The 27,633-nt window shown below is 46.6% G+C and overlaps 1 protein-coding gene across 4 annotated transcripts; it reads right to left on the bottom strand.

The window, feature by feature from the left end:
• Positions 1 to 77: 77 nt before the first annotated feature.
• On the bottom strand, positions 78 to 27,633 carry has2 (hyaluronan synthase 2). Of its 4 annotated transcripts, XM_069920936.1 has the most exons (6): positions 27,077 to 27,633; positions 26,443 to 26,917; positions 22,194 to 22,349; positions 15,375 to 16,001; positions 7,007 to 7,108; positions 78 to 3,181 (listed from the first exon to the last, which is right to left on the bottom strand). In XM_069920936.1, the coding sequence occupies exons 4-6, from the start codon at positions 15,999 to 16,001 to the stop codon at positions 2,252 to 2,254; spliced, it is 1,659 nt and encodes a 552-aa protein (XP_069777037.1). In that variant the 5' UTR covers positions 22,194 to 22,349; positions 26,443 to 26,917; positions 27,077 to 27,633; the 3' UTR covers positions 78 to 2,251. The 4 variants fall into 4 exon arrangements, with proteins under 4 accessions (XP_069777037.1, XP_069777038.1, XP_069777036.1 ...); XM_069920937.1 differs by lacking the exon at positions 22,194 to 22,349; XM_069920935.1 differs by lacking the exon at positions 26,443 to 26,917.

The raw sequence follows: 27,633 nt of genomic DNA, 5'->3' as shown, positions 1-27,633 counted from the left end.
TACATTTTTAATATATTATGTCATGAGAAAAGGAACCTTGAACCTTGTGAGGTAAAGAATAAACAAATGTCCTGTGTTATCAAAAATATTTATTCATGTAGGATTCATAACTTTATCTAATACAATCTGCATTTTGGAATATGTAATAACTTTGCTTAAATAAATATAGGGAGCTGTGTTAACATTCTACGGGGAATGATACAGGCTACATAAAGACTTGTCAAATGTTTGCAAATTTATGAGATTTAATGATTTGCATGTACATTTTTGGTTATTATTGGCAATAACATGTCAAAAATTATCTTCTTTAAAAAAAAATTCAATACCGCTGAATATATCAAGAAAAGTATCATTTTTATATAATTACCATAAAATGCAGTCAATTTTAACTAGAAAATGTAAACAAAAGTCAATGTTTAGCAGACACAATGCAGTTATTCACAATCCCAGAAACAAACCTATGGATTCCACCTCTTACTCAAAATTTCTTGCACACTCAATAACAATTATACACAATGGATAGAAATCATAGATGTTTACTTCCACCCTTCTCCCATCCCCAGCCAAAGAGAGACACAAGAATGACATCCTTCAAAAGAAAAATGACTTTGGACAGGTCTTTGTGTGCGTTTTGCGATCTTGTTCATGAAATGCGTCAATGAGCTGTACAGACATTGTTGTCTGACTGACTGAGGATGGACAAAAACAGGTCAGATAAATCTTTCTGTTGAAAAATGGAAAGAGTCCAAACCTTTGATTTTTACTCATTTCTTGCAGTGCATCTCACCTTGGAATAGTTCATGTACGACCTTACATTTAATCTGGGGTTTGTTTCTATTCTAATAGTGGTATGCAATTGTTCTTCATTAAATCCAAGACCTTGGATAAAGGTGGAGCACACTATGTCAATGGGATTAGATTTGGCCCACAGGATTTTTGTTTTGCATCTTCACTTATCTTCAGCAGGCAATGGACTGTGCATTTGGATTAACTCTCACAGGAGAATACCTGTTGGTCCTCCCCCTCTTTTTAGCCCACCCCTGAACAAGGTGTTGTTCTGTAAAGTACTCCTACTCCCAGCCAAGTGGTCAATGTCAAGTGGTGGACAGCTGTGGGATCTCAAATTTGGATTCCAAACTGGCCCAAATATGGTCATTGAACCACCACTGAGCAGCCAGTGTATAATAATATATATATTTTTTAAATTTAGAGGTACAGCAAGCCTTTCCGGCCCACACCGCCCAAATACACACACGAGACCAATTAACCCACTAACCCCGCACGTCTTTGGAACGTGGGTGGAAACCCACGCAGGTCACGGGGAGAACGTACAAACTCCTTTCCGACAGTGGCAGATTCGAACCTGGGTCCCTGGCACTCTGATAGTGTTGCCCTACACTAACCCTGCCAATTATACATTTGGATCAAACAAATTAAAAATCAGAAACATACTGCGGCAGGACACGGACACATTTTCCAGTCTCACTTCTGTGCTTGACTGGAGACCAGCTGCACTTTCACTTGCTGAGAGTGGAGGCAATGACTTGCTGTCAATTTTATTCAACTGCCACATCAGAACTAGATCAGATTCTCAAATTTTTCACATTTTTGTTCAGATATTCACATAAATCGTTCAAGCAAAAATTTAACATTTTGCAATAAAAACTTTTTTTGGATTCATTATTAAAACAAAAATAATACATAAAAAGATATGGAAAATTCAAATCTCTTCAGTCTGCTAGTCCAAACAATGCAAATATAAAGTAAACTTTACACATAAAAACCCGACAAGAGGCTCTTTCCATGGGTAAGCAAACATACAAGTCAGGACCTGCTCACTTTCATTCTATCTGTATGGCTTTGATTGACGATGGATTAGCTGAGGTGGTGGAGGGATGAGGGATTGAATCGTTTCAAACATTGGCCCCCCCACCTCGCCATCCACAAATACTGTCAGTGAGGTAATTCTGAAGCACCATCAAGCATTTTGTCCAGAGAAACAAAGTGCAGCGACATCAGAACCAGCCATCGTTCCACACAGATTTAATGCCTTCAGCCTGAATTGCATGTGGATCTCGCGTACTTTTAAAGTTTCTTTGGCAAGAGCCGCGCAAACCCGATTGCATTTCTGGTTATCAAAGCAGCAATGGTTCATATCCCGCAGGGGCGTTGCCTGGACAACGCTCTCAGATTTGGAACTGGAACTGTCCAACTTGCCAATCAATGGTAAAGATCCATGTGCAGGTAAACGTCATACATCAAGCACCATGTCGTAATTCTGCTCCTTTCTTTGCCTACAACATTTGGTGATTAACACAACATAGAGGGTTAACAGCAGAACCCAGTAGCAGGCATAGAGAATTGCCCCAATGATAAGAACCGTCTGCTCAGACTGGGAGAAGGGGTCCTGCGTCTCATTGTATATGGTGTAAATCAACCCCCCCAGAAGGATGCTGAACCACAAGGACACGGGGATCAACCCAATGAAGTTTACCACGATGGTCTTCCTTCCCGATGTACCCCACCCTGCCTTGTTTATTGTGGCGATGGCAAACATTTTGGCTGGAAGTAGGCTGGACATGTACAGCATGGAGTAGAGGGACATGAAGACCATCACGATGTTGCCCCTCAGGCAGCTGGCGAAGGACGACTTGATGAGGCCCACCAGCTGAACAGTGAGGAGAAAGAGGAGGATGTTCCAGATGCGTCCCCGGTAGAACAGCTGGATGACGGTGGCGATGAGGAAGAAGGGGAAGAACCCAGTGATGACTGCCTCATATGTCATCCACAGGTGGTGCTTGTGAAACCACAGGGCATTGTACAACCACTCCCGGAAGTAGGATTTGCTCCAGCGGGTTTGCTGGTTCAGCCACCTCAGGTATTGCGTTGGGGTCTCGGTGAGGCACTTTGATCTCGCAGTGTACTTGGTGGCATAGCCCAGGCTGAGCACCCGGTTGGTGAGGTGCCTGTCATCACCAAAGCTGCATTGCGAGCCCAGGAACTCCTGGTTGTACCAGTCTTCCATGAACTGGTGCAGGAGGTCATTCCTGTACATACCCAGGGGCCCACTGATACATTGCACACAGCCAAAGTACGACTGGCAGGCCCGCTCAATGTTAAAAGCCATCCAGTACCTGACACTGCTGAGGAACGAAATCCATGAGTCATACTTGTTGAGAATCTGTTGATTGGCAACAAAATTCGAGCATTACTAAACATCAATCAACAGGGTCTACATTGCATCTACAGAGCATTCTACATATCACTGTCAAAATTTCCTTTCAAGACAGCCAACCCCTTTCTCTTGGGGCAGCAATGGCCAATATCAGAGGACATCCATTTAAGATGAGCGGAGGAAAGGTTAAGGGAGACATCACGGAGTAGGTAGGGTAGGGTGGTGGAGGCTGGTACAATAGGGACATTCTTTGATAGACACATGGATGTAAAATAGAGGGTTCTGGGTGTGAGGGAAGGGAAAATTAGATTGTGGTGGATTAGGTTTCCGCAAATTGGCACTTTGTGGGCCAAAGGGTCTGCACTGTTTTATGATGTATATAACTGGGTGGATGGTGGATGCAAGGCCTGTTTTTGTGTTGTACTACTGTATGAATCTAATTTGGTGATTGAGAGAGAACCAATGGCAACAGGAGATGAAACCACCCTGTTATTTTTGGAAATGCTGCCATGGATTTTTAAAGATTCATGTGAAAGCTTTCATTCATTACCTCTGTACTGTGCTGGAGATCCAGCCCACGGTTATATGTTCAAGCCTCTGGGGCAGGATCTGAAGCCCCTGTAAGGTGAGGGTATTGTGCACAGACTGACACCCTCTAACCAGAAGGAACTGGGTGAAAATCTTGGACAGCTTGGTTGTTGCTGGTACTGCTTGCAACCACTGATGTCAGTCAGACCACACCATTGGCTCCTTGCATTATCTGTGTTGGCAGATGACACTCAGCCGTGTGTGAGTGATTTTCCAAGAGGCTTCAGGGCGGCTTTGACAGATGAGAAGAGTGGGCAATCGTATGTAGATAAACGCAATGTTCGCCACTTTGGTGGCAATAACAGGAAGGCAGGTTATAAGGTGAGAATTGAGAAGGGGAGGTGCAACAAGACCTCGGTGTCACAGTGAAGGTTGAAATAAAGGTACAGCAGGCAGTGAAGGCAGTGAAGTGCATGTGCCATTATTGTGAAAGTTTTGGATACAGAGGCAGGGACTTCTTACTGCTGCTATTTGGGGGCTTGGTGAGGCCCCACCTTGAGTATTTTGTGCCAAATGGGCGCAGGCTTCTGTCTGCTCCTCCTCACCTAATCTGAGGAAGGAAATCTTGCTATTGATGGGGTGCAGTGAAGGATCACCAGACTGATTTCTGGGATGGCAGGACTGACGTAGGAAGGGTTATATTTACTGGAATTTAGAAGAATGAGGGAATTTCATTGAGACATACAAAATTCTGACATGACAAGACAGGCAAATGCAAGAAGAATGTTCCTGATCTCAGGGAAGTACAGAACAAGGGGTCACAGTCAAAGGAGAGGGAGGAAGTGCTTTAGGGCTGTGATGTGGAGAAACTTCTTCACTCAGAGAGTTGTGAACTTGTGAGGCTTCCTTCCACAGAAAATTGTTGAGGCCATTCCAATTAATATATCCAGAAGGGAGTTGGATGTGGTTTTTACGGCTAAAGGGGTCAAGGGGTAAGAAAAGAAAGCAGGAGTTGGCCACTGGGCTGTATCATCAGCGATGATCGTATTGAATGTAGACTTGAAGGGCTGAATGGCCTCCTGCACCTAAATCGCATGGTTTGATGACAGGAGCGGTAATCAGCATTTGGTACAGCCATAGAGACTGTGCTCTCCTGCTCTGGCACAGCTGGTTGGCCACATCGAAACAAAGGAGGAAACTCACAGATGGGCCCAGGCTTCTGTCTGCTCTTCCTCTACACCCTGCCCATGCTTTCCAGCCTTATTCCTTCTTCCCCTTTTGCAAGAACTGGCTTATACTGCCCTTTTCAGGCAGTATGTTCCTGGGTCAGAGCAGCTCAGTGTCAAGAAAAACTCTCCCCTCTTGGTTGTTCTGCCCTCCCCATCCTCACCTGCTGATCTGGCCCTATTTTGTTACCCATTTTCAATCAGTTCTTATTCTTCACCGAACAGGTTTATCATATTGAGATGAATAGATCCCCCCCACTTAACCTTCCCTGCTGTAAGGAGGACAACCTCAGCCTCTTCTCCATGTGGCTGTGGTGCTTTATCGCAGAGATTCTTTCAGTAAATGGCTTCTGCAATCCACCAAGCCATGCCATCTTGTTCAGGAGTTCTCCTGTGGGGGCCTGAGACCAGGCTGGCAAGACGCAGAGGGAAGGGAAGCAGCAGTCAGCCACGAACCGCAGCTCTCTTGTGGCCAAGCTCTGATGCCAGTCTATGGAACTGGCATCTCAAGATCTGTACAAGGTGAGGTGGGGGGGGGGGGGGGGGGTGGTCCCAGCACCACAACCAGACACTGGGGCTAGATGGGAAATCTCCAATCCATGTTTGGGATGTTTCAGCCCATGGCCAATAGGAAAAAGCAAAAAAAACCAAAGACCTTAGCCAATTATAAATTAGAGACACAGCATGATAACAGGCCCTTCTGGGGGCCTCTCAAATACACTCGTGACAAATAAACCTACCAACTCTATACACTTTGGAGGGTGGAAGGAACCGAAGCAACCCAAGGAAATGCAAGTGGACATAGGGGAGAACATACAAAGCCTTTACAGACAGAGCCAGATTTGCGTGCTTGCAGTGCAATAGCATTGTGCTAACCGGTACACTAACCGTGCCACCCTGGGATGGAGGGGGGTGCAGTTCTCCCCAAACACTCCCCCCCACTGTCTGCTGGGATGGAGGTGATCCTGAGTTTATCTCTGTCTCCACCCATCGCTCCTGGCAGTGGGGAAGATGCAGCTCAGTCCACAGAGGAGGTGAGGGTGTCTTCAAAAAAGCAGGGAAGTTTGAGGGGAGTTTCAATCATCTCAATGAAGAATGAGGTGCATTGAGGATAACAAAAGGGAATAGAAGGACCAGTGGGAGAATGCTTCTTCATACTGAGATCCAGCAACACATTGTCCAAAAGGCAGCAGGACCTTGCAAAGGGGAAGCTGGAGCCAGTCACTCTCTCAAACCTCTGAAGATGGATGGAAGTTTCCCACCCTCCTCAACTGTCCCATTTCAACCCCACTTTCATCTCAAGTCCCTGCAACCTCCACCCTACCTCTGCTCATCAGAAGGCATGAAGGAAGGCACCATAGAGAACTACAGCAGAGAAACAGGCCCTTTGGCCCTTCTAGTCAGGCCAGTCTCATTGACCTGCACCTGGACCACATCTCTCCATATCCCCTCCCCCATCTATGTATCTATCCAAATTTTTTCTTAAATGTCAGATCGAGCCTGCATTTACCACTTCAGCTGGCAGCTCATTCAACCCTCTCACCACTCTCTGTGTGAAGGAGACTCCCCCAAAGTTTCCTTTAAATTTAGACATAAGGCATGGAAGTGGGCCCTTCCAGCCCACAGGCGTGTTCTCCCAAATACATTAATTAACCTACTTTTTTGATGGCTGGGAGGAAACCAGAGCACCCGGAGAAAACCTACGCAGGTATGGGGAAAATGTCCTTACATACTCTTATGAACTGTGTCGGATTTGAACTGAGTTGCTGGGCCCTAATAGCATTGTGTTAACCTCGCCACCCTTTAAACATTTAACTGTTCACCCTTGACCGATCTCCTCTCTTTCTTTCAACCTATGAATGATGCCACCACAGAACACAGGATCCCTTGCATTAACATCAGTTACAGCCAGGTCATTCATTCTACACTGCAGTCATGGTGGATGGTCTGTCATGGAGGGGCTGGGTCACCCCAACCCTTCCATACTGCCTCCCAATGACCAGCAGAAGTCATCCAACTCTCCACCATTGCTAACAGGCATGATGCAGTTTCATGAGCAGACATAATTAGCTTGTACCTGGACATCGCCACCGACTCCACCCACCATCGGATCTTCTTCTAGAATCTTAACCATTTCCACCGTGGCAGCAGGGTCCAACATTGTATCTGAATCGCACACCTGTGGAGAAAAGGGAAACTGAATTAACGCTTACAGAATTCGTTCTTGCAACCATGCATCTCGTCGGGTCCACATGCACACCAATGCCTGTCGTCTGTCCCCCACTTCCAAAACCAGCTCCCACCAACTTCCATAAAGTGGTTTCCGAAGAGGTTGTAAAACATGATTGTGGCCGGGTGACAGTAACACAAGAATGAAGACTGAGGGGTGATACAACAGAAACAGGCTGTTTGGCCTAACTACCCTGCCTGTCCCTCTCTTCAGTGATCCTGGAGGCATTGATTAGATCATAGTTAAGGTGTCAGGAAAGGATTGGGGATGTTGGTGAGGAGACGAGATTCCACTGCTTTGGCAGGGCATCCACTGATGTCTCATGCCTGTCCTACAAGCAGCTGATACCGAAGTAAGAGATCAGTATTGACTGACCACAAACATTGCTTCCAGTTGGAGTAGTCTTGGCTTACTCTGTTCATTGGCTTTGGTGACCTTCCCTTTGCTCAGACCTGTGCCAACACTGATCCACTTGGTCAGCACAATGAACAGCTGATGCATTGGAAATCCCTTGTGTTTCTCGTGACTTACCATTCAACACAGAGTTAAATGAAATAGCCCCATATCAAGGCCTTTAATGCTGACCACAATGATCTCATTTCAATCCACACCTCTGGCACTGTCTGTGTAGAGTACACATGTTCTCCCTGTGGCCGTGTGGGCTTCTCCCAGGTGCTACAGTTTCCTCCCTCATCCCAAGGACACGTTGGTCAATAGATTAACTGCCCCTGGTAAGTGATAAAATATGGGGTGGGAGGGAGTCGATGGAAGATGGGGAGAATAAAATGGGTTAGGGCAGGATTGATGTAAAGGGGTGGTTGATAGCTGGCATGGACTCAGTGGGCTGAAGGGCCTGCCTCTGAGCTGTACATCTTTGTGGCTTCATTAACTCTGTTATTGAGCTGCGTTGAACACTGATGCAAAAGGATGTTATCATTTAACAACAAGCATTCTTCCTCATGTTTATATTATTGTAAAGGACTCTGAGGGAAAGAGCTCAGGAGTGGGAGAGGGGAGAGACAAGGATTAGGGAGAGCAGGAGTGGAGAGAGAGAGAGAGAGTGGGAGTCCAAATGGGGGAAGAGATAGATGTTGGGAGAGGGAGAGAGACAGAGTGGAGAGAGGAAGGGGAAAGAGGGGAGAGTGAAGGAGAAGTGGGTAGAGGAAGAGAGAATGGGAGTAAAGAAAAGGAGGGGAGAGGAGAGAAGATGGGTGGGAGAGAGGGTGCGGTTGAGTGGAGGTGAGGAGAGAGGGTCAATGGGGAGAGGGAGAGGAGGGAGGAGAAAGGGTCAATGGGGAGAGGGAGAGGAGGGAGGAGAGAGAGTGGGAGTAGAGAGGGAGGGAGAAAGGGGATGGGAGAGGTTGAGAGGAGAGTCAGAGCGGAGAGAGTGAATGAGAAAGCTCGGGAGTGGGTAAGATGTAAGGCAGGGAATTTGGGAGTTAATGAGAGGGAGATTACAGACCTCGAGGGTGGGAGAGCAGAAAACTCCTGATACCTGGGGGGACTAGTCAGGTAGCCAGCACATTATGATTGAAACCAGGTCTTGTGAAAACCACCCTGTGGAATCACAGCATGGGATCAAACCCTGGAACCTACTTGGCTCTGACAACGATGGACATCCCTGGGCTGTTTGTGGGGAGTCACTGAATTAATTTTGTTTGATTCAGACATACAGCAAGGACCTTCTGGACCATGAGCATGCACTGCCCAAATACACCTAATTAACATACTGACCTCTCTACATCTTTGGCACGTGGGAGAAAACCAGAGCACCTGGAGGAAGCTCACATGGTCACAGGGCAAACGTACAAACCCCTAGATAGCAGTGAATTCAAAGCCAGGTTCCTGGCACTGTAATAGCACTGCACTAACTGCTACGATAATTGTAATGCCCTAGAATTAGATGAAGGGCTATTAGATGAAGGCTTTGTCTTGTGCTTTCTGGAGCCTGGAAACAATTGCAAAGATTTATTGCAATCTGAAAGCCATTTACCACAATCTCCTTCCACCCTCACTGCAGATCAATATATTTCCCCATTCACATTAGCTGATGACAGAATCAATCTGGAACACATTTACTGAGGAAGAATCATGTTGCTACATCAAAAGTCCTGTCAACTGCACTCAATTTCATTGTGTCAATGAACTCGAGAGGTATCAGTTTATTTACAGTTAGACAGGCTTTGCTTTGACATCAGCAGAGGAATGGGTTCTTGATGACCTCTGTATCACAGAAGGTTCATAGTTCACAGTGGAGAACCCACAATCTGCACATTTCAGGAAGCACTTGAGTTAAACATGGAAGTTTGCAGATGCTGGTGCCTGGTGCATTACACAAACATGCTGTAGAAATTCAGCAGGTCACACACCATTCATAGAAGTAGAGGGTAATCAAGGATTCTCAAGCCTTAGTCAGGCATAAGCAAAAACAGACAGGTGCCTGAATAAAAAGGTGGGGAGGAAGGAGGAAGGGGCCAGGGGAAGAGCACAGGTTAACAGGTAAGAGGTCATAGGTGGATACAGGTAGGAGGGTAGAAGAGAAAAAAAAGCTGAGGGGTGAGGGCAGAGGCTAGCCCTCTGATGGGAGAAGGAGGGAAGGGGTGGGGAGAAAGAGGAAAGGAGACAGAGGGGCCAGAAAATAGAGGAGAGAGGAAGGGGTTAATGGAAATTGGAGGTCGATGTTAATACTATCTGGTTGGAGACTTACAAGACCCAAGACAAAATATTAGCTGTTACTCCTAATTCTCAGGTGACTTGAGTTTCTCAGTACGAGGCTATGGATAGGCACGTTGGAATCGAGTGTGGAATTGAAATGCTTGGGCACTGGTTATCTTTGCTGTTGCAGTGGACAGAGCAAAGGTGCAAGGAAACTATCTCCCTCCCCAGATCAAGCAACCTCCTAATCAGTAAAAAATCCCAAGGTAACACTGAGAGGCTAGTGGGAATCAGAGGATCAGACAGGATCCGTGGAGAGAGATGGTCAGTCAATGCTTCGGGTTTGGACACTTTATCAAGACTTCTTTCCATTATGGTGCTGACTCGAAACATTGACTGACTATTTCTACCCATGAGTCCCTCCAGCTTCTCATTCCTCAAAGACATTGCCACCTCGACATGTCTTTCCATGGCCTCACATACTGCCAAACTGTAGCCATCTGAAAATTGGAGGAACAATGTCTTACATTCCATCTGGGCATTCTCCAACCAGACAGCTTTAACAATTTATCCGTGTGGGCTTCTCCCCCTTTCTGTTTGTTTCCCCACCTTTTTATCTGAGCGTCTGCCTGACTTAACACTCCTAATGTTGACTACCTTGGACTTCCCATGGATACTGTGCGGCCTGCCAAGCCTCTTCCAATTGTGTCTCTTCTATGTTGGAGAATCCAAATGCAGACTGGGTGACCACTCTGTTGAACACCTGTGTTCTGTCCACAGGTGCAACCCAAAACTTCATGTTGCCTGTTACTTTAATTCTCCATGCAACTCCCACTTTTCTCTTTGTGGTTTCCTATACGATTACAATCAGCTCATGGAGGGGGTCTACACCTCACCTTCTGACTGGAAATGTTGCAACCTGCAGGATATGGAATTCAACAACTTCAGATGCCCTGCTTTCCCTCATTGCCTCAGAACTGTCTGTAGTGTCATTGGAAGCTAACCCTTCAGCCCAACCTACCCATGCTGACCCAACTAGTCCCATTCATCTGATATTCCCCTGAGCCTCTCCTATCCAGGTACCTGTCTGAATGTCATTTGAATGAAACAATTGTCCCCGCCTCGACAACTTCCTTTGGAGGGTTGAGATGAGAAGGATTGTGTGGGAGGGGGAGGGGTGAGTGGATTAATGAGTGGAGGAGAGGAAGGAGTGATGAGAAAGGGTGTGGAAAGTGAATTGAGGGGAGGCATGAGATGGGGAGTAGAATGATGGAGAGGGGTGAGATGGAGAGGTGTGTGAGAGTGGTGGGATGAGGAGAGAGGGAGATGGGGAGGGGATACGAAGGGGAGAGGGAGGGGTGAGGAAGGTGGAGGGGTCTAGGAGGGGAGGGGTGTGATAAGAGGTGAGATGAGGTGGAATGATGATAGGGAGTAGGAGGGGTGAGGGAGAGAAAGGGGAAGGGGTGAGAATGGGAGGGGTGTTGGAGTGTGAGAGGTGAGATGGGGAGAGAAGAGGAATGGTGAGATGGGAGGGATGTGGGAGTGGGAAATTGAGATGGGGAGAGAAGGGGAGGGGTGAAATCGGAGGGGTGAGATGGGAGGGATGTGGGAATGGGAGGGTTGAGATGGGAAGAGAAGGGGAGGGGTGAAATGGGAGGGGTGAGAAGGGGAGGGATGAGATGGGAAGGATGTGGGAGTGGGAAATTGAGATGGGGAGAGAAGGGGAGGGATGAGATGGGAAGGATGTGGGAGTGGGAGGGGTGAGATGGGGCGAGGAGGGGTGAGATGGGGCGAGGAGGGGTGAGATGGGGCGAGGAGGGGTGAGATGGGGCGAGGAGGGGTGAGATGGGGCGAGGAGGGGTGAGATGGGGCGAGGAGGGGTGAGATGGGGCGAGGAGGGGAGGGGTGAGATGGGAGGGGGAAGGGTGGGGTGAGATGGGGCGAGGAGGGGAGGGGTGAGATGGGGAGGGGGAAGGGTGGGGTGAGATGGGGCGAGGAGGGGAGGGGTGAGATGGGGAGGGGGAAGGGTGGGGTGAGATGGGGCGAGGAGGGGAGGGGTGAGATGGGGAGGGGGAAGGGTGGGGTAGGATAGGGGAGGGGGAAGGGTGGGGTGAGATGGGGAGGGGGAAGGGTGGGGTGAGATGGGGCGAGGAGGGGTGAGATGGGGCGAGGAGGGGAGGGGTGAGATGGGGAGGGGGAAGGGTGGGGTGAGATGGGGCGAGGAGGGGAGGGGTGAGATGGGGAGGGGGAAGGGTGGGGTGAGATGGGGCGAGGAGGGGAGGGGTGAGATGGGGAGGGGGAAGGGTGGGGTAGGATAGGGGAGGGGGAAGGGTGGGGTGAGATGGGGAGGGGGAAGGGTGGGGTGAGATGGGGCGAGGAGGGGTGAGATGGGGTGAGGAGGGGAGGGGTGAGATGGGGAGGGGGAAGGGTGGGGTGAGATGGGGCGAGGAAGGGTGAGATGGGGCGAGGAGGGGAGGGGTGAGATGGGGAGGGGGAAGGGTGGGGTGAGATGGGGAGGGGGAAGGGTGGGGTGAGATGGGGAGGGGGAAGGGTGGGGTAAGATGGGGAGGGGAGGGGAGGGGTGAGATGGGGAGGGGGAAGGGTGGGGTGAGATGGGGAGGGGGAAGGGTGGGGTGAGATGGGGAGGGGAAGGGTGGGGTAGGATAGGGGAGGTGAGTCGGCAGCAAGGAGCAAAGTGCATAATAGCCTGTTTTTATCACAGACTAAAATTTGCCCTGACAACATCAACATCTTTGCAATTCAGAAGATGCTGCTTTGCAGGAAGAAACAAAACAAGATGATTTCAGGTGGATTATATTTCAGCTTGAGCCCTTCGTACTTTGATGAAGGGCTAAGCTCAAAATGTTGGTTCTGTATCTTTATCCTTGCTACATAAAGGACCCTGCTTGACCTGCTAAGCTTCTCCAGCGTTGTGTGCTTTTACTTCAACCACGGTGTCTACAGAATTTTGTGATTTACTTCTCTCAGCTGGATTATAACTGTGTAGAGACCCTGCTAGTCTTGTTGACCATGCCAACAAAGGCTTGCAGCGATGTGTACTGATCCACTGTACCTACTGGAGACTGATACATCAGAGAGGACAAGGAACATCTCCCTTAGGACTAGTGCAGTAGGGGGGTAGTGTGCAAAGCAGCCCAGGCTAAGTTTTGACCCTCTTGCTGACCTGAGGCCATAGTGTCTAGACTTGTTTTGGAAGCAGAACCCCTTGATGGAGAGTGGGGGCAGAGCGCTGTTTATTTCAAAACTGTGCTGGTTGAACCACTGTCGGAGAGATTCTTGTAATTGCTCTGTACTGTTGGGCGAAGCACCAGACTGCAAATAGGTTGAGCTCTCTCCTTCCAACCAGTGCTAGCTATTAATAAGCTTCCAGCCGGTCGGTGGTGGCTAATAACACGGCATCTTGTGGGAAACCAGACATCCCAGAGGTTTGGCAGCTTATGCTCTCGAGATGGTTTCCATAGTGCCGGAGTGGGAGGTATATAATGTGTATGGTATCATCCACTGCTGGAGGAGTTATAATCAAATCATTGTACTCAGTGATACACCAAACTAACCATTCCCAGGATAGGATAGGATACACTAACTGTACTCAGGAAAGGCTACTCTAACAGTTCTCGGAATATGTCTCACTAACCACACCCAGTATAGGCCTCACTAACCATAACCGAGATAGGTTACTCCACTAACCGTACTTGGGATAGGCCACACAAACTGTACTCCGTGATACACCACACTAACTGCACCCAGGTAAAACAGACACCATGGTTGAAGTAAAAACACAATACTGGAGAAACTCAGCAGGTCAAACATTATACTTTATATAGCAAGGATAAAGATACATAACCAATGTTTCAGACTTTAGACCTTCATCAAGGTATGAGCAAAATGTAGGCAGGAACCTGAACAATATGGTGGGTGGAGAGGCACAGTCCCAAAGGCAGAAGCTTATAAGTGGATAATGGAAGGACTGCACAGCAGCAGCAAGCAGGGGGAGGAGGGATGGCTCTGTGAATGGAGAAGGAAGGGGGTGGAGGGCTGGAGGAAAGAAGACCAAGGGAAAGAGAAGGGAGGGAGAATGGAGAGAAGGCTAGTAGAAACCTGAGAAGTCAATGGTAATGGCATCCGTTTGGAGCGTGCCCAGACAGAAAATTAAGTGTTGCTCCCCCAATTAACAGGTGGTCTTGGTGGGACAGTACATGAGGCCATGGAGTGATGTGTGAGCATGGGAGTGGGGGGGGGGGGGGGCATGGAATTGAAGTGGTTGTTCACTGGGAGATCCCTGTCACTGATGCAGACAGAGCGAAGGTTCTCAGTGAAGCGATCTCCCAGTTTGTTTCCGGTCTCTCCGATGAAGGCTCCGATTTGTCTACCTATAAGCACCTGCTTTTGGGACTGTGCTCCTCCCCCCACCACCATGATGTCCGGGCACCTGCCTACATTTTTTCATACCTTGATGAAGGGCTACCCTCTCAGCATTATGTTCGGGCACCCTTCATCAAGGTTTGATCAAGCCCTAAATGTTGAGTATACCGTTTGACCTGCTGAGTTTCTCCAACATTCTGTTTTTCTAACCATACCCAGGATAGGCTACACTAACTGTAACTAGGTTAAGATAATAATAACCATACCCAGGAAAGCCCTAACCGTACTTGGAATACGCTACACTAATTGGGCCTGGATTAGGATACACTAACCATACCTGGGATACGCTACACTAACCGTACCTGGGATAGGATACATATCTGTATTCGGGATACCCTACACTAACCGTACCTGGGATAAGATATATGAGCCATATTCGGGATAGGCTACACAATCAATAGCCAGGATACCTCATACTACACTAACTGTACCTTGTATACACTACCCTAACTATACCTAGATTATACTACACTGACTACACCCAAGATGCTCTACACAAACAGTGTAGATACGGTTTGTATAGCAGTTAGCACAACACTACTATAACGCCATTGACCTGGCATGGAATCCGACGCTATCTGTAAGGAGTTTGCACTTTCTTTCCTGACCTGCATGTTTCCCCAAGTGCTCCAGTTCCTCACCCCCCCCCACCCCCACTTCCATTCCAAAGACATATGGGGTTGGCCGGTTAATTGGTCACATGGATGTACAGGTATTTTTGCAGTGTTTGCTTGTAGGCTGGAAGGCCTGTTCGTGTGATGAACCTCAAAATTATAAAACATTTATATTGTACCACCCTTCTGTTTGACAGCGATACCATGACAGCATCAGTGAGCTGGGCTCGAATCACCGCTGTCTATAAGGAGTTTGTATGACCTGAATGGGTTTTGTCTGAGTGCTCTAGTTTCCTCCCACCCTCCAAAAGCATATGGGGTGAGTAAGTGTGTTTGTTTGGGTGGTGCAGGCTCATGGTCCAGAACAACCTGTTATTCTAAAGTAACAGTAAAACTGACCAAACAAACAATGTGAGTTTTGCTGGATGGACTGTAATGCACAAGATATTCTTTCATGGACACACAAGTTGAATGAAACCATTTCCAAGGACAGGTGGCCTTACTTGTACATAATCCACAGTCCGACCAAGTGCCTTGAACGCAGTGTACATTACTTCACGCTTGCCTCCCCATTTCTGCATGACGCAGACGCTCTTGTTCGATCTGATCAGCCCAGTGAGGTGCTGCATGCTCTCTCTGTGGGACTCTTCACTCTCCCCAGGACCTCGCTCATGGAAGTTGCTCTTCCACAGGTAGCTGACTGAACGGTCTCTCCCCATCACCTCCCTGAATATCTCCATCATGTAGAGGTCGTCCTCGTTGTTCCCATCGATGACCATGACTACACTCATCCCCGGGTAGGTCAGCCTCTTGACGGACAGCAGGCACTTCCTCAAGTAGTCTGGGTCCTCCTGGTAGGCGGCGATACAGAGGGCCACTGTCTTGTTCAATTTGATGGGGGTTTCCAGCGAACGCTTCATCTTTCGGTGCTCCAAGAAAGCAAAGAGGCTTTGGATGAGAAGGTGAAGGGCTAAGATAGCTCCATAGAGTCCAAAGGAAAAGTAATAGTTGTCCGTGGCAATGAACTGATAACCCACGATGTAAGCCGCTGCGATGCCCACTAGAAGTGCCAGGCCGAACAGGGTGGTTCCCACAATTCGCAGGATGGAGGAGAAGCTTTTGCAGCGCATCTGTGGGGCCAGAGGAGCAGGGGTTAATTCCCAGGGTGTAACAAATCATTGATAATGCTTCCCCATCTGTAATACCTGAAAGATAACCTCTTCTTAACACATCCAAGATCACCTAGTTTTTCTTGGTTATGGTCCATTTTTAGTTGCAAGTATAAATCTTGTTCTCAGCCATTCCAATAATTCCCACCCCCCCTACCCCACCATCTCTCATTCTCTCTCACCCCTCTCTATCCCACGCTGCCTCACTTTCACCTTCCCTCCTCTCTAAATACTGTTTCCCTTCACTCTCTCCCTCTTTTTCACCTCCCCTTATATTTTTCCATCTCTGCTACTCCCTTGCACTCTTGCTTTCCAACTCTCTTCTCCTTTTAAATCTTTTCCTCTCCCTTTCTCCTTGCTCTCCACCTCTCACTCTGAACCTTACTTCCTCCTCTCATTCATCGCCACCCTTGACCTATCCTCTCCATTGACACCATCACTCTGCACTTCACTCCCTCTCCCTTGTCCTCGTCGTTTCCATTGACACCATCCCTCATAGGGAGGTTCGATTTCAGAACAAGGGCTAAGGGGGGTGAAATGATGAGAGGTCATCTTCCCTGTAATCTGCTTGGGATGTTGAGAGTGCTTTGTAGATTGGAGAAAACTATGTTTCCCAGATGAGGGGAACTCAGAACAAGGATGCAGAAGTTTCAGAGCAGGGCCTAGCCCTGTCATGGGAAGAGGCTACACAAACGCTATGGACAACATTAAAGCACATTATAGGCCCTTCAGCCCAAGATGTTGTGCTGACCTATGTAAACTGACTACACAACCCAACCCTTCCCTATCTTGCACGCATAATCCTTTATTTCCATGTGCCTATCTAAGAGTCTGTTGAATGTCCTTATTGTACCAGGCTTCACCACCACCCTTGGTAATGAAATCCAGTCTCCCATCCCAGCTCAAAAAAAAATTGTCCTGCACATCTCCTGTAAACTCGTTTAATTCATGCTCTTGAGCATGTGACATTTTTACCCTGGAAAAAGATTCTGGCTGTCTACCCTACCACCACCTCTCATAACTTTATGAATTTTGTATCATATGCCAGTTTAATGTTGAAGCATTTTCGAAAAGGGAAAGGCAGAGTGTTAAAGCGAACAGAAAGAACACTGTCTCTTAAAAGGTAACATAAACAGAGACATGGAAAAACCAATAGTACAACATGAAACACAGGCCAAGACCCGATAAATATAGGCAGCCAGACAGGAGCATGGCTACTGCAGTCTTCCTGCTGGCACTCCCCTCCAATACATAGGCACTGGTTGGGAGGAAAATAACACTTTGGTCTTCCTGTTTCATTCATTGCTCCTGAGCAGTTTACCATCAGATTCCAGGCGATCTGACGTGTTTTCAAACAACGCTGATTCTATTGGCTGCCCAGCCACAGTTGCAGCATCTGTATGAACAGGAGGAGGCCACACAGTTCCTTAAGATTGGTCTTATATCATGACTCAATTTGCTAGAATGTAGAGCGCAATGCTGGAACAGGTCCTTCAGCCCACAATGTCTGTGCTGAACACAACTATATATCTGTCTGTACGTGACCTATGCTTCTGTGTTCCTGATCTTCAACCTTTAAGGCTCTTGTCCATTAAATGGAGCAAGTTTTAAAATTGTTAACTGATAGATAAGAATGTATTTTTGTGGAAGGAGTTGCAATTTCTGTTTAAAAAGTGTATAAGATTATGAGGGGCCGAGACAGAGCGGGCAGCCAGCACCTTTTCCCTGCGGTGACAATGGCTAATGACAGAGGACATGTTTAAGGTGAATGGAGCAAAGTTTAGGGAAGATGTTAGAGAAAGGTTTTTTTTATACAGAGTGGTGGGTGCCTGGAACAGGCTGCCAGGGGTAGTGGTAGAAGCAGATACGGTAGTGGCGTTTCAGAGGTTTCTCAATAGACTAATGAACATAAACAGGATGGAGGGATATTTCTTAAGTAAAAACAGAAGAGTTTTAGTTTGATTTGGACTTCATGCTCAGCACAGATATGTGGGCAGAAGGGCCTGTTCCTGTGCTGTACTGTTCCATGCAATCTGATTCGATACACACATTTCCACAGAAACCATTTCGATCCTACATGTGTGGGTCCAGGTTTTATATCCTTGCACCCAGCTGCCTAACAGCGGCAGTGAGTCAGGTTCAATCCTCCGGTGCTGACTGTATGAAGTTTGCATGTTCTCCCCATGACTGCACGGGTTTCCTTTGGGTGCGCTAGTTTGCTCCCGCGTCCCAAAGACTTAAGGGGGTTGTTGGTTAATTGGCCGCTGTAAACTGTGGAAGAATTCATCGGGGGTGGGGGTGGGGTTGGGTTGGGAAGGGCAGGGTCGCGGATGGGAGTTTGGGGAGAATAAGGTTAATCTTGGACAAAGGCCAGCAGAGACTGAGTGAGCCGATGTGCCTCCTTTCTTGCGGTATCTCTCCGAGGGCACACACAATGCATTCATGAGGGCAAGGCTACTGCCTTGTCAATTCAAGATATCTCAAGATGGTACTTGTTGGCAAAGCATCGATTGGAAATGGGAAAGTGATTTAAATCAATTTAGCTGGAGCCTTCTGAACAACGTCAACCTTTTTTTAATGAAATGACTAACCAACTTCCTGCAGTCTGCAGCCAGAGTGGTAGATGGGTTTATGTTTCAGTCTCCACCCCCTCACCTTCCCTATCATCAAAGGGACACTGGACTCAATTATACAACAGAAGCTACGTTCAGGCAAATATTTCATTATTCATTTTTCCTTTGGCCATTCAATGTGTTTATTCATCTGTTGCCTCGGAGGAGGCACACGTTGAAATGTCATTACCCCCATCTGGCAGGCAGACCTCTGCTCCAAATCATCGGGGCAGTTACAACATTTGTTGATTAAAGCAAAATCACTTCATGGTCGCAAACACGGGAGTGTGTGACTCCCGACTGTGAGTCTCTTGTCTCCTGACCTCTCAGTTAGAAGGGAATATTAATCAAACATTGGGCCAGGTTCATAGTGCAGAAGGATTTCGGTTTGTCCATTGCCTGAGGGCTAAACTTCCAAAAATTAATACTCAATAACCATTCAGGTGTACGGTACATTGGTGAGAGTTTTCAAATCCTTTGTGAGAAAAATGGAACATAATGAGGAAATATGCATTATGTTTTGATGAGCTTTTATGGCAAATCTTTGAAAGGTGCATCCAGAAATGACAATGATGTTTAATGTGCACTGAGTTGTACAAGTGAAGGAGCAAATTGAAATAGATGCTTTGATTAGAAGTCATTATTCCAATGTCTTGATCCAAGCTCCAAGCTTCCATTTTTGTCAGCACAGAACAGGCTCTACAGATCATGATATTGTGCTGACCTATGTTGAGTGATGGAGTCATACAGTGTTGAAACAGGCCCTTCGGCCCAACTTGCCATGCCGACCAAAGTGTCCCATCCACACTAGCTCCACTTGCCTGCATTTGGCCCATATTCCCCAAACCATGCTATCCAATTCTTTGTTGATTTTTTTCCCTTTAACGTCGCAATCAACCACCTCCTCTAGCAGCTTGTTTCGCACAATCACCACCCCCATGTAAAAAAAATTTACTCCTCAGATTTCTGTTAAATCTATCGTCCCCCTCACCTTAAGCCTATGCCCTCTGGTTACCAATTCCCCTACTCTGAAAAAAGACTGTGTTCACCTGATCTATTTCTCTCATGATTTTGTAAACCTACTCCACAACAGCCTTATCTGTCATGACCCAACAACCATAACCTTCCATTTTTCTTTCATCTCTATGCCTAAGAGTCTTTTGAATGCCCATACTGCATTGTTCCAGCCTCCAGCCCAACCTATTCCATACACCACCCCCCCGCCCCCCTGAGTAAAAATCTTACCTCTGACATCGCCCCTAAATTTTCCTCTACTCACTTAACAGATGTCCTCTGGTATTTGCTATTTTTAATCCCAGGAAAAAAAGTGCTGGCTGCCCCTCATAATCTTGCATGCCTCCATTAAGTTACCTCATATCCTTCACTTCCCTGAATTGACCCATGGAATCTGATGAGCCCAAGGTCCAAAATGTCTATATGGGGAAAAACGGGGCTGTTCTCGTCCTGCCAGCTCTCAGCCTGTGGTCCTACAATCCAGTGGTCACCAGGCCATTCAAACCATGATGTTGCTTTCTGCCTCCACCACCCTGTAGGGAAGTGAGGTGACCTCTCACCACTCTTCAGACCCACCTTTCCTCACCAACTCCTCTCCATTTCCTCCCCCAGCTGCTCTACTTTCTTCTCCTCTTTATTCTTTCTCTACTTCCCACCATGTTACATGTCTTAACTATATCTCCAGTCGCCTCCTCTATTCCAAAAAAAGCCTTCGTCTCAACAGCATCTCCTCAGAACTAATCTTCTCCAGAGTTGTAACTTTTTCATAAGTGTACTGAGATGAACAAGTGAAACATCTGTATTGGACAGCACTCCCAAGATGTAACTCATTACGTAGAATGTCCAACAGCAAAACAATTCCAGCTGCTCGATGCAAATGTTGCTCTTCCACCCCTTTTCATCTCCTTCTTATTCGTCTACTTTGACTTCCTTTCTGCTTATCCAGGTTTCCTTTCAATCTACCTTTGCTCTTTACCTCACGAGCCCTGCAGGACAAAGACCCTATGTTCCTCTGCTCAGCGGTAAAACATTTCTCCCACATTCCTTCATGGAATCATAAGCCCTGGATGGTCTCCAGATTGTGGATTATTCTAAAATAACTGCCAAATATCATAAAAACATGAGAAACAGGAGCAGGAGTTGGCCATCTGGCCCGTCAAGCCTGCTCCGCCATTCAATAAAATCATGGCTAATCTGGATATGGACTCAGCTCCTCCACCTACCTGCCTGCTTTCCCCCTAAACCCTTAATTCACTATTACACAACAAGCTATCTCAACGGTCTTAAAAATATTGAATGAGGCAGCCCCTGCAGCTTCCTTGTGCAAAGAATTCTGTAGACACTCCTGTTTTTTTTTTGCCGCAATTTGGTATGGCATTGGAAACCTTGGCAGACTTCTACAGGTGTGCTGACTGGCTGCATCACAGCCTGGTGGAGGGGCACCAGTACATCTGAGCAGGAAGCCCTGCAAAAGGTAGTGAACACAGCCCAGTACATCACAGGCAAAACTCTGCCCACCATCGAAAATATCTACATATCAGAGAGCAGCAGCAATCATCAAGGATCCGTACCACCCAGGGCATGCTCTATTCTCACTGCTGACATCAGGAAAGAGGTATAGGTGTGACAAGACTTGTGCCATCAAGTTCAGGAACAGTTGCCACCCTTCCACCATCAGATTCCTAACAAAAAATTCAATTTTGAAATGTATCAGGAAGTAGGTTACTTGGGTATAATTTTGGCAGCACGGACTCATGGGCTGAAATGGCCTGTTCTCATGCTGTATGTATGCTGAATGCCTAATTATAGACTCTTTTAAGAACTCTTACTTTGCATTTTATTTATTACCCATTTTTTTTTCTGCATTGCACAATTAGTTTGTTTACATTTCTTTCCTTGGTTAGATTTTTCTCTTTTGTATTTTCTTGAGTAGGAACTCTGCCTGACTCGCAAGAACAAGAATCCCAGGGTTTTATGTAATGTCATATATGTACTCTGACAACAAATCTGAACCTTGAAACTTTGGGAGAATCAGTTGCTCCTCATTTTCATCCTAAATCTTGAAGTTATATCCCCTAATTCTACTCTCATTTACCTGTGGAAACAACATTCCTGCCTCGGTCTAGTTTATCTTTTTTATTGCAATTGCTCAGCTAATAGAATTATTCAGCAATGACCCAGAAGGCCTATCCTCTGGATATCTGGATTGCCTAATGCCATGGAAGTATCCTATGTTCCAATTCCATGCAGGGTCAACTGGGAACAACTGGAAACATCAGCAATGGGGAGGAAGGGCATTCAGATAGTCTCCGCACACTAACAAAAGGCATGGCAGATTGCGTCTCCCAAAGCGAGCTCACAATGCTTCCCAGCCTCAACGCTGAGAGAGGTCTGGGAGAATGGCAGTTAGTATGGGTCAACAAAACATTTCAAGGAATTAGGTGATGTTAAGAACCATCATAAAAAAGATACTATAAAAATGTAGAATTTATTCTGTGAGTTCGCTCCATTGAGGAAATCATCATACCTTGCGGGTTTTTTTGTATCATCATTTTCCCCATTCAGCCTGAGTGTGGCCTCAAGAGGTGGGGATTGCGCAGGAAGGTAGAACTGAGGTAGGAGGTCAACCATGATGTGGGGATAGCACAGGGGACGTATACTCTCAAAGGATGAGGTTCAAAATCTGCCCGTGGAGGAACAAATGTAGTTATTTTTCAAATAGTTTTCATTGCTTCTTGGTGCCATTGTAAACACAAAACATGCTTATCTGCAGACCCCATTCATAAAATTCACATCAAAGCTTTTTGGTATTAAAAAGTTGGTGAATCACGTGCAGTTATTCAACTAACAGGATCACTCAGGAGAAACTTCACAAACTTAATGCAGTTAAACACAATCTCAATAACGTCATCAGTCAAAGTGACGAATCGTCCCCTGAAATAAAGTCTGGTAAATGTGTTACCATTGTTGAATAACCCTTTACTTTCAAGAACACAAAGTACACAAGAAATCTATTGCTTGCCATTGGCATGACGATTTTGAGAAGAGTTTTTGCCTGTCCCCAAACATCAATTCCCTCTTCTGCAGAGGCTGCTTGACTGGTTGAGATCTTCCAGCATTTCAAGATTCAAGGTTCCTTCATTGTCATTTACAATATGTGTTGACTTTTGTTTGCCTTGTAAAGATACACAAAGAGATGTCACAAGTTTGGCACCTCCACTGAGAAGTGAGTTCCCCTCTTGAGATACTAGAACCTTTCATGCCAGGCCTCCATGTGGAGGCTGGCTATAACACAGAGTGGAAACATGGAACTTACCTTTCATGGAGGATCCATAAAAGGCTGCTCCTGCGCCACATTCATTACGAACGGTACCTTGTAGCGCCTCCGGAGCTGTCATCAGTCTGCCCCTAACCAGCCACAAAGGCACATCCAAGCCAGGCGGTAGAGTGCTGCGCTCTGCCAATTATCTTTCTCCAAGAGGGATCGTAGTCGGCACCTCGGAGGTGGCCACGGTGCATTCAAGAAGGTAAGTCCCCTCACGTAAAGGCAGAGAACCTCTGCCTTTACAGTCGGGCTTTTTCATTGCATGAAAGGGTGATTAAGTGTCCATGGATCCCTCCACCTCCTCCAATTTTATGTTTTTTTGTGTGAAATGATCATTAATTTAAATACAGTGGGTTGCAGAGAGAAAAACCCCAGAGCTGTCTGAAGTACTAAAACAACAAATCCTGGGTTTACAAGCATTTAGATGATGAAACTTGATATGCATTAATCATCCAGGATCTTGATCCAAATCAGTAATATCGTCTGCTGGCCTGTAATTATTTTCTGAAGTAACTTGAGTTTGGCCTAAGCAGTGATCCCACAATATACTGAATACTTGCCAGAATGGACAGTATGGTGACTGGTCATGGAGCCAGTGCACTGGTTCAGTGTTCTCTGTGCCAGATCGTGAGTTCGAATCTCACAGAAAATATTCAGTGGACGCACACAGCGGAAGAAGTCTCCTTGCACAACGTGTGTGGCACTTTGGAGCAAAGCTGAAGGCATTCCCTGGCCTCCATCTGCCCATTTATCCCTCATCCTTCTCCTGTGCACATAATCACCTCCTAACACCTTCCCTCGCTTCCATCTGTTTCACAGCCTTGAGGCAGGGTCTGAACCCCCCCCAAAAAGTCGACTGACTATTCCCTCCATGGATGCTGCCTGATCCACCGAGTTCCTCCAGTGATTGTTTTTTGCTCTAGATTTCCCTCCCCACCCATTAACCCTGAGGACCTGGTCACTCTTGTGGTCATAACAGTGGATTTCCTACATTAAATTTTGCAAGTTTTGAACGAGAGTAGGTGACAACGAACTATCTTGACAAATCATAATACCTCTAGCACCAGGTCATAGAAAGGCTTGGAACTGTATAGCACCTTACACATCCTCATGAATGACCAGAATGCTATTCCCATTGCAAACCTTCCTGAGTGCACTAATGAGTTTTTGTCGTCTTATTGAAGGGAATGATTGCCTCCACGTAGTAATAGTGCTGCAACTTGAGAGGTGTTGTTAGTGTTGAGCAAGGGGCGGCCTTGCACAATGACAGCAGATGGCTCCACACGTCATGTTAGTTTGCCCTGCGTTATACCTTCTCTAAGCGAAGAGAGAAGCTCTCTTTTTATTTTTTAATAATGTTCCAATCAAACTCGGAGGGAAATCGGGGCCATCTGTGAACAGTAATCACAGCCTCTTCTGAAAGTCCCACCCTGCAGATGGGGAGTTAAGGGTCACATCTGGATCTGATTCGCTGAACTAACCCAGCAACTGTGTATGGAACAATCAAGGCTCTATAGCTCCAGTCTTAATTCTAAATAGCCTCGAACTTTACAGATCCCAAGTAATTTCACTTCCCGATAAGGAGTTGGAAATCAATTGATTGTAACCTAGAGGAGCTCTGCTGACATTTTAATGAGTCAGATCGGTTGATCAGAGAGCGATCGATTAATTAAACGCTCAAATTGATAAGTTTGCAATGTATCATAACGTAATTTCAAGTTTGCCAGAGCCGCTTTTTAAAAAAAAATCCTGTCACATCTTTCTGAAATTCCTTCTCTAACTCAACAATTTGTTTCTCCAACTCTAAACTCTCTGCCATATATTGTTTCTTAACTCTTGTAGTATAACTAATAATCTGTCCCCTTAAATAAGCTTTCAGTGAGTTGATCAGAGAGTGGAGGTGAATTAACGAACTGAGTGGGATCATTGAGGATCTGCAGTGGAGAATAAACACCAGCTGGTTCCAATTGTCTCTTCCTGTCCTGTAATTCAATACAGTCAATATAATGTTCATTCACCTTTTTATTGAATCAGAATTCCCTTACAATCCCCTCTCCTTTGCAGTGAACTGGGTACCTATTGACATATTGATGGCAATGCTTAATTCCCTGCACACAATCCACACCACGCAAACCCCAGTTAAGCGATTATAATCACACTCCTCGTTTTATTTCTGAGGACCAGTAAATAACCAAGGATTTAACCTTACACTGCAACAGAGAAACTCAAAGGCAGATTCAGAGCACGACAGAATTCTAAAATGGCCAGCACTCAGCTCATTTTGGATAAACTCAATTGCATCTATCTTTAAATGAATTGAGTTCCACGCCTGCACACCCTTTGGCTTTTGAGAAACACTACTTTCTTTGTAAAGTTTTTAAACATGCGATGCCAAATATAATCCATCTGACAAATCCTGAGATGTCTGTCAATTCACGAGGCAGGGTTGGTCACTTAGCTGAATATTGTATTGAAGCAAAACTATAATTCAGTCCATTCAAAGCTCAGCAGCAACTGGGTAACATGCTGCCAACACTAATGCAGCGGCATTGGAATGGACAAACAAACGTTGTTTAACTGCAATAGGGGCTGAAAATGTTGGAAAGACTCAACAAGACCAGGCAGCACCTGTGGAGAGTGAAACGGGTTAGTGTGTAGGTCCATGACCTTACATCAGGACAACTTGATTAGCATGGTCATTGCAGGATTATTTTCCTTCACTGGTTTAAAAGTGTGAAAGCGTGTCCTAGCCCGAAAACGTGGTGCAAAATCTTGTTGGGCAAACAAAGTTTGCTTTCCAATCTGGCATAGTGAGGTTGGTAGCGGGGATATTTAATCCATGGGAGTGCTCAGTGGCTGGGAATTTTAATAGTGTCGAATCTGCAATAAATTGAGATGTTGAGCAGCTGGGATGAAGTCATTGGGAAAATTCAGAAGATGGCAAAAAAAATAATTGAGCATTTAATCGGGATGAAGACTTTGGAGAGACGCGAGAGACTGCAGTCCCTGAAATCTGTTGCAAAACTCAATCAGCTGGAGGAACTCAGCGGGACTGAGCTCGGAGCAAGTTTCAACGCCTGGCCAATGTTCAGCCATTGGATCTCCTCGCTGCCACTACGCTTGCTCGCGCGTCACTCCCGGGGGCTCCCGAATCCCGAGGGGAAATCCCTTGGCAGCCAGCCAATCGCAGGGCTGGGCGTGACGTGGGCAGGGATTGTGACGCGTTTAAAGGAGGCGGGGTGGGCGTTTCCCTTCTGGCCGGCGCCACAAGGTGGTCCCACAATAGGAGAGAAGGGCAGGCTGGAAGTCGCTGAGTTTCTCCAGCACACTTGTTGCATGGGCTGGAAGTTGTCCCACGCACGTTCCCGCACTTCTGCAAAGCTTGATGCACTTTCTGGGCTCAATGAAGCGAATCCAACCCCCCCACCGGCCTCCCGACCCCCACTTTTACCTTTCAGTCTTTGATTTCCTGCAGGACACAACTTGCAAATGTATCCCAGTTTTCACATGGAACAAAATCCTGTCCCGCCTCCAAATCCAATTATGCCTCAACATGACTTAATGGGTGTTCCAACTGTTTTGCACACGGCGGTAAAATAAAGATGGTTTGAAATGCATTGTTCACTTCACATCGGACGAGTTAATTAACGGGCTAAAAAGTTTGAAGATTAAACAGGTCAAATAAGTCTCACTCCAATTCTTGCAGTTTCTTTGAAAACCGGGCTAGTCTCAAGCAAAGTGCGAGTTATTCCCCCTCTTTCTTTCTTGCTGCAATTTCCAGATGTGAGTTCAGGAAGGGGGTGGGGGTGGCGCTGAAAGACCATCGTCGGACGGGAGGCTAAGCCTGAATAACCCTTCCGTACACCGACGCTGTAAGGTTTAACAAGAAACCCGTTCTTGTACCCGGGCGGCGTTCCCTTCCCAACCTGTCACCGAGAATGAGGACAGTTACTGTGGCCAACCGCGACAAAATCTCTTAAAAAATCATCTTAAAACTCTGCATATGCTGGAATTCGCAATATGGAGCAAATAAGTAAGAAATAAAAAATCTTGTACGTCGGGTAATTAAAACGTAATTCACCCACCTCGCTATTTCCTCTTATTGAAGTGGTCTCGCTCTCGAAGCTCAGTTGTCCCGTGTGTGTGTGTGTGTGTGTGTGTGTGTGTATGGATGTGTGAGGTCTTCACAATTCAAGTCTCAGGATAGAGTCAATGTTCATCTCGTGCTCTGGGGCAACTTGGATCGTTCGGCACGTACACGTCCCAGAGCCGGGTAAAAGTTGGTGCAGAAAAGAGGACGCTTCCCAAAAAAAACTGCAAAACTTTTCGTCTCTGGTCTGGCCCAGATCTTCAGTCCCAACTCCAGAGGGTTAAAATATTATTCTCTCAACTGGTGAAGATTTATTTCAGCATCAATGTTGGACCCGTCTGTTAGTAAAATAAATAAATATGTTTAAAATACTCGCACTCGTCCTTTTTTTTGCATGCATGCATTCGCAGTTCGTCTCTTGCGCGCCCCGGGGTGAACCAATTCCTCCCACTTCAACCGTGCGTAATCTAACAGGCTGCACGGTGTCCTTGGTCGCGTTTCCTCCTCCTCCTCCTCTGTGCACTGACTTTCTCTTACGCTAGTCCAGCCCAG

Source organism: Narcine bancroftii, chromosome 2 (genome assembly GCF_036971445.1).
Source record: "Narcine bancroftii isolate sNarBan1 chromosome 2, sNarBan1.hap1, whole genome shotgun sequence".
NCBI lineage: Eukaryota > Metazoa > Chordata > Chondrichthyes > Torpediniformes > Narcinidae > Narcine > Narcine bancroftii.
Note: the sequence above shows the minus strand (reverse complement) of the source record. Positions and strands in the feature narration are given on the sequence as shown.

Excerpts from the sequence above, each read along its gene's own strand:
- has2 (XM_069920936.1), bottom strand. The coding sequence starts at position 16,001 with ATGCGCTGCAAAAGCTTCTCCTCCATCCTGCGAATTGTGGGAACCACC. Across the intron at positions 7,109-15,374 it reads GGACTGTGGATTATGTACAA|GTGTGCGATTCAGATACAAT; the intron begins GTAAGGCCACCT and ends TTTTCTCCACAG. Across the intron at positions 3,182-7,006 it reads GAGTCGGTGGCGATGTCCAG|ATTCTCAACAAGTATGACTC; the intron begins GTACAAGCTAAT and ends GCCAATCAACAG.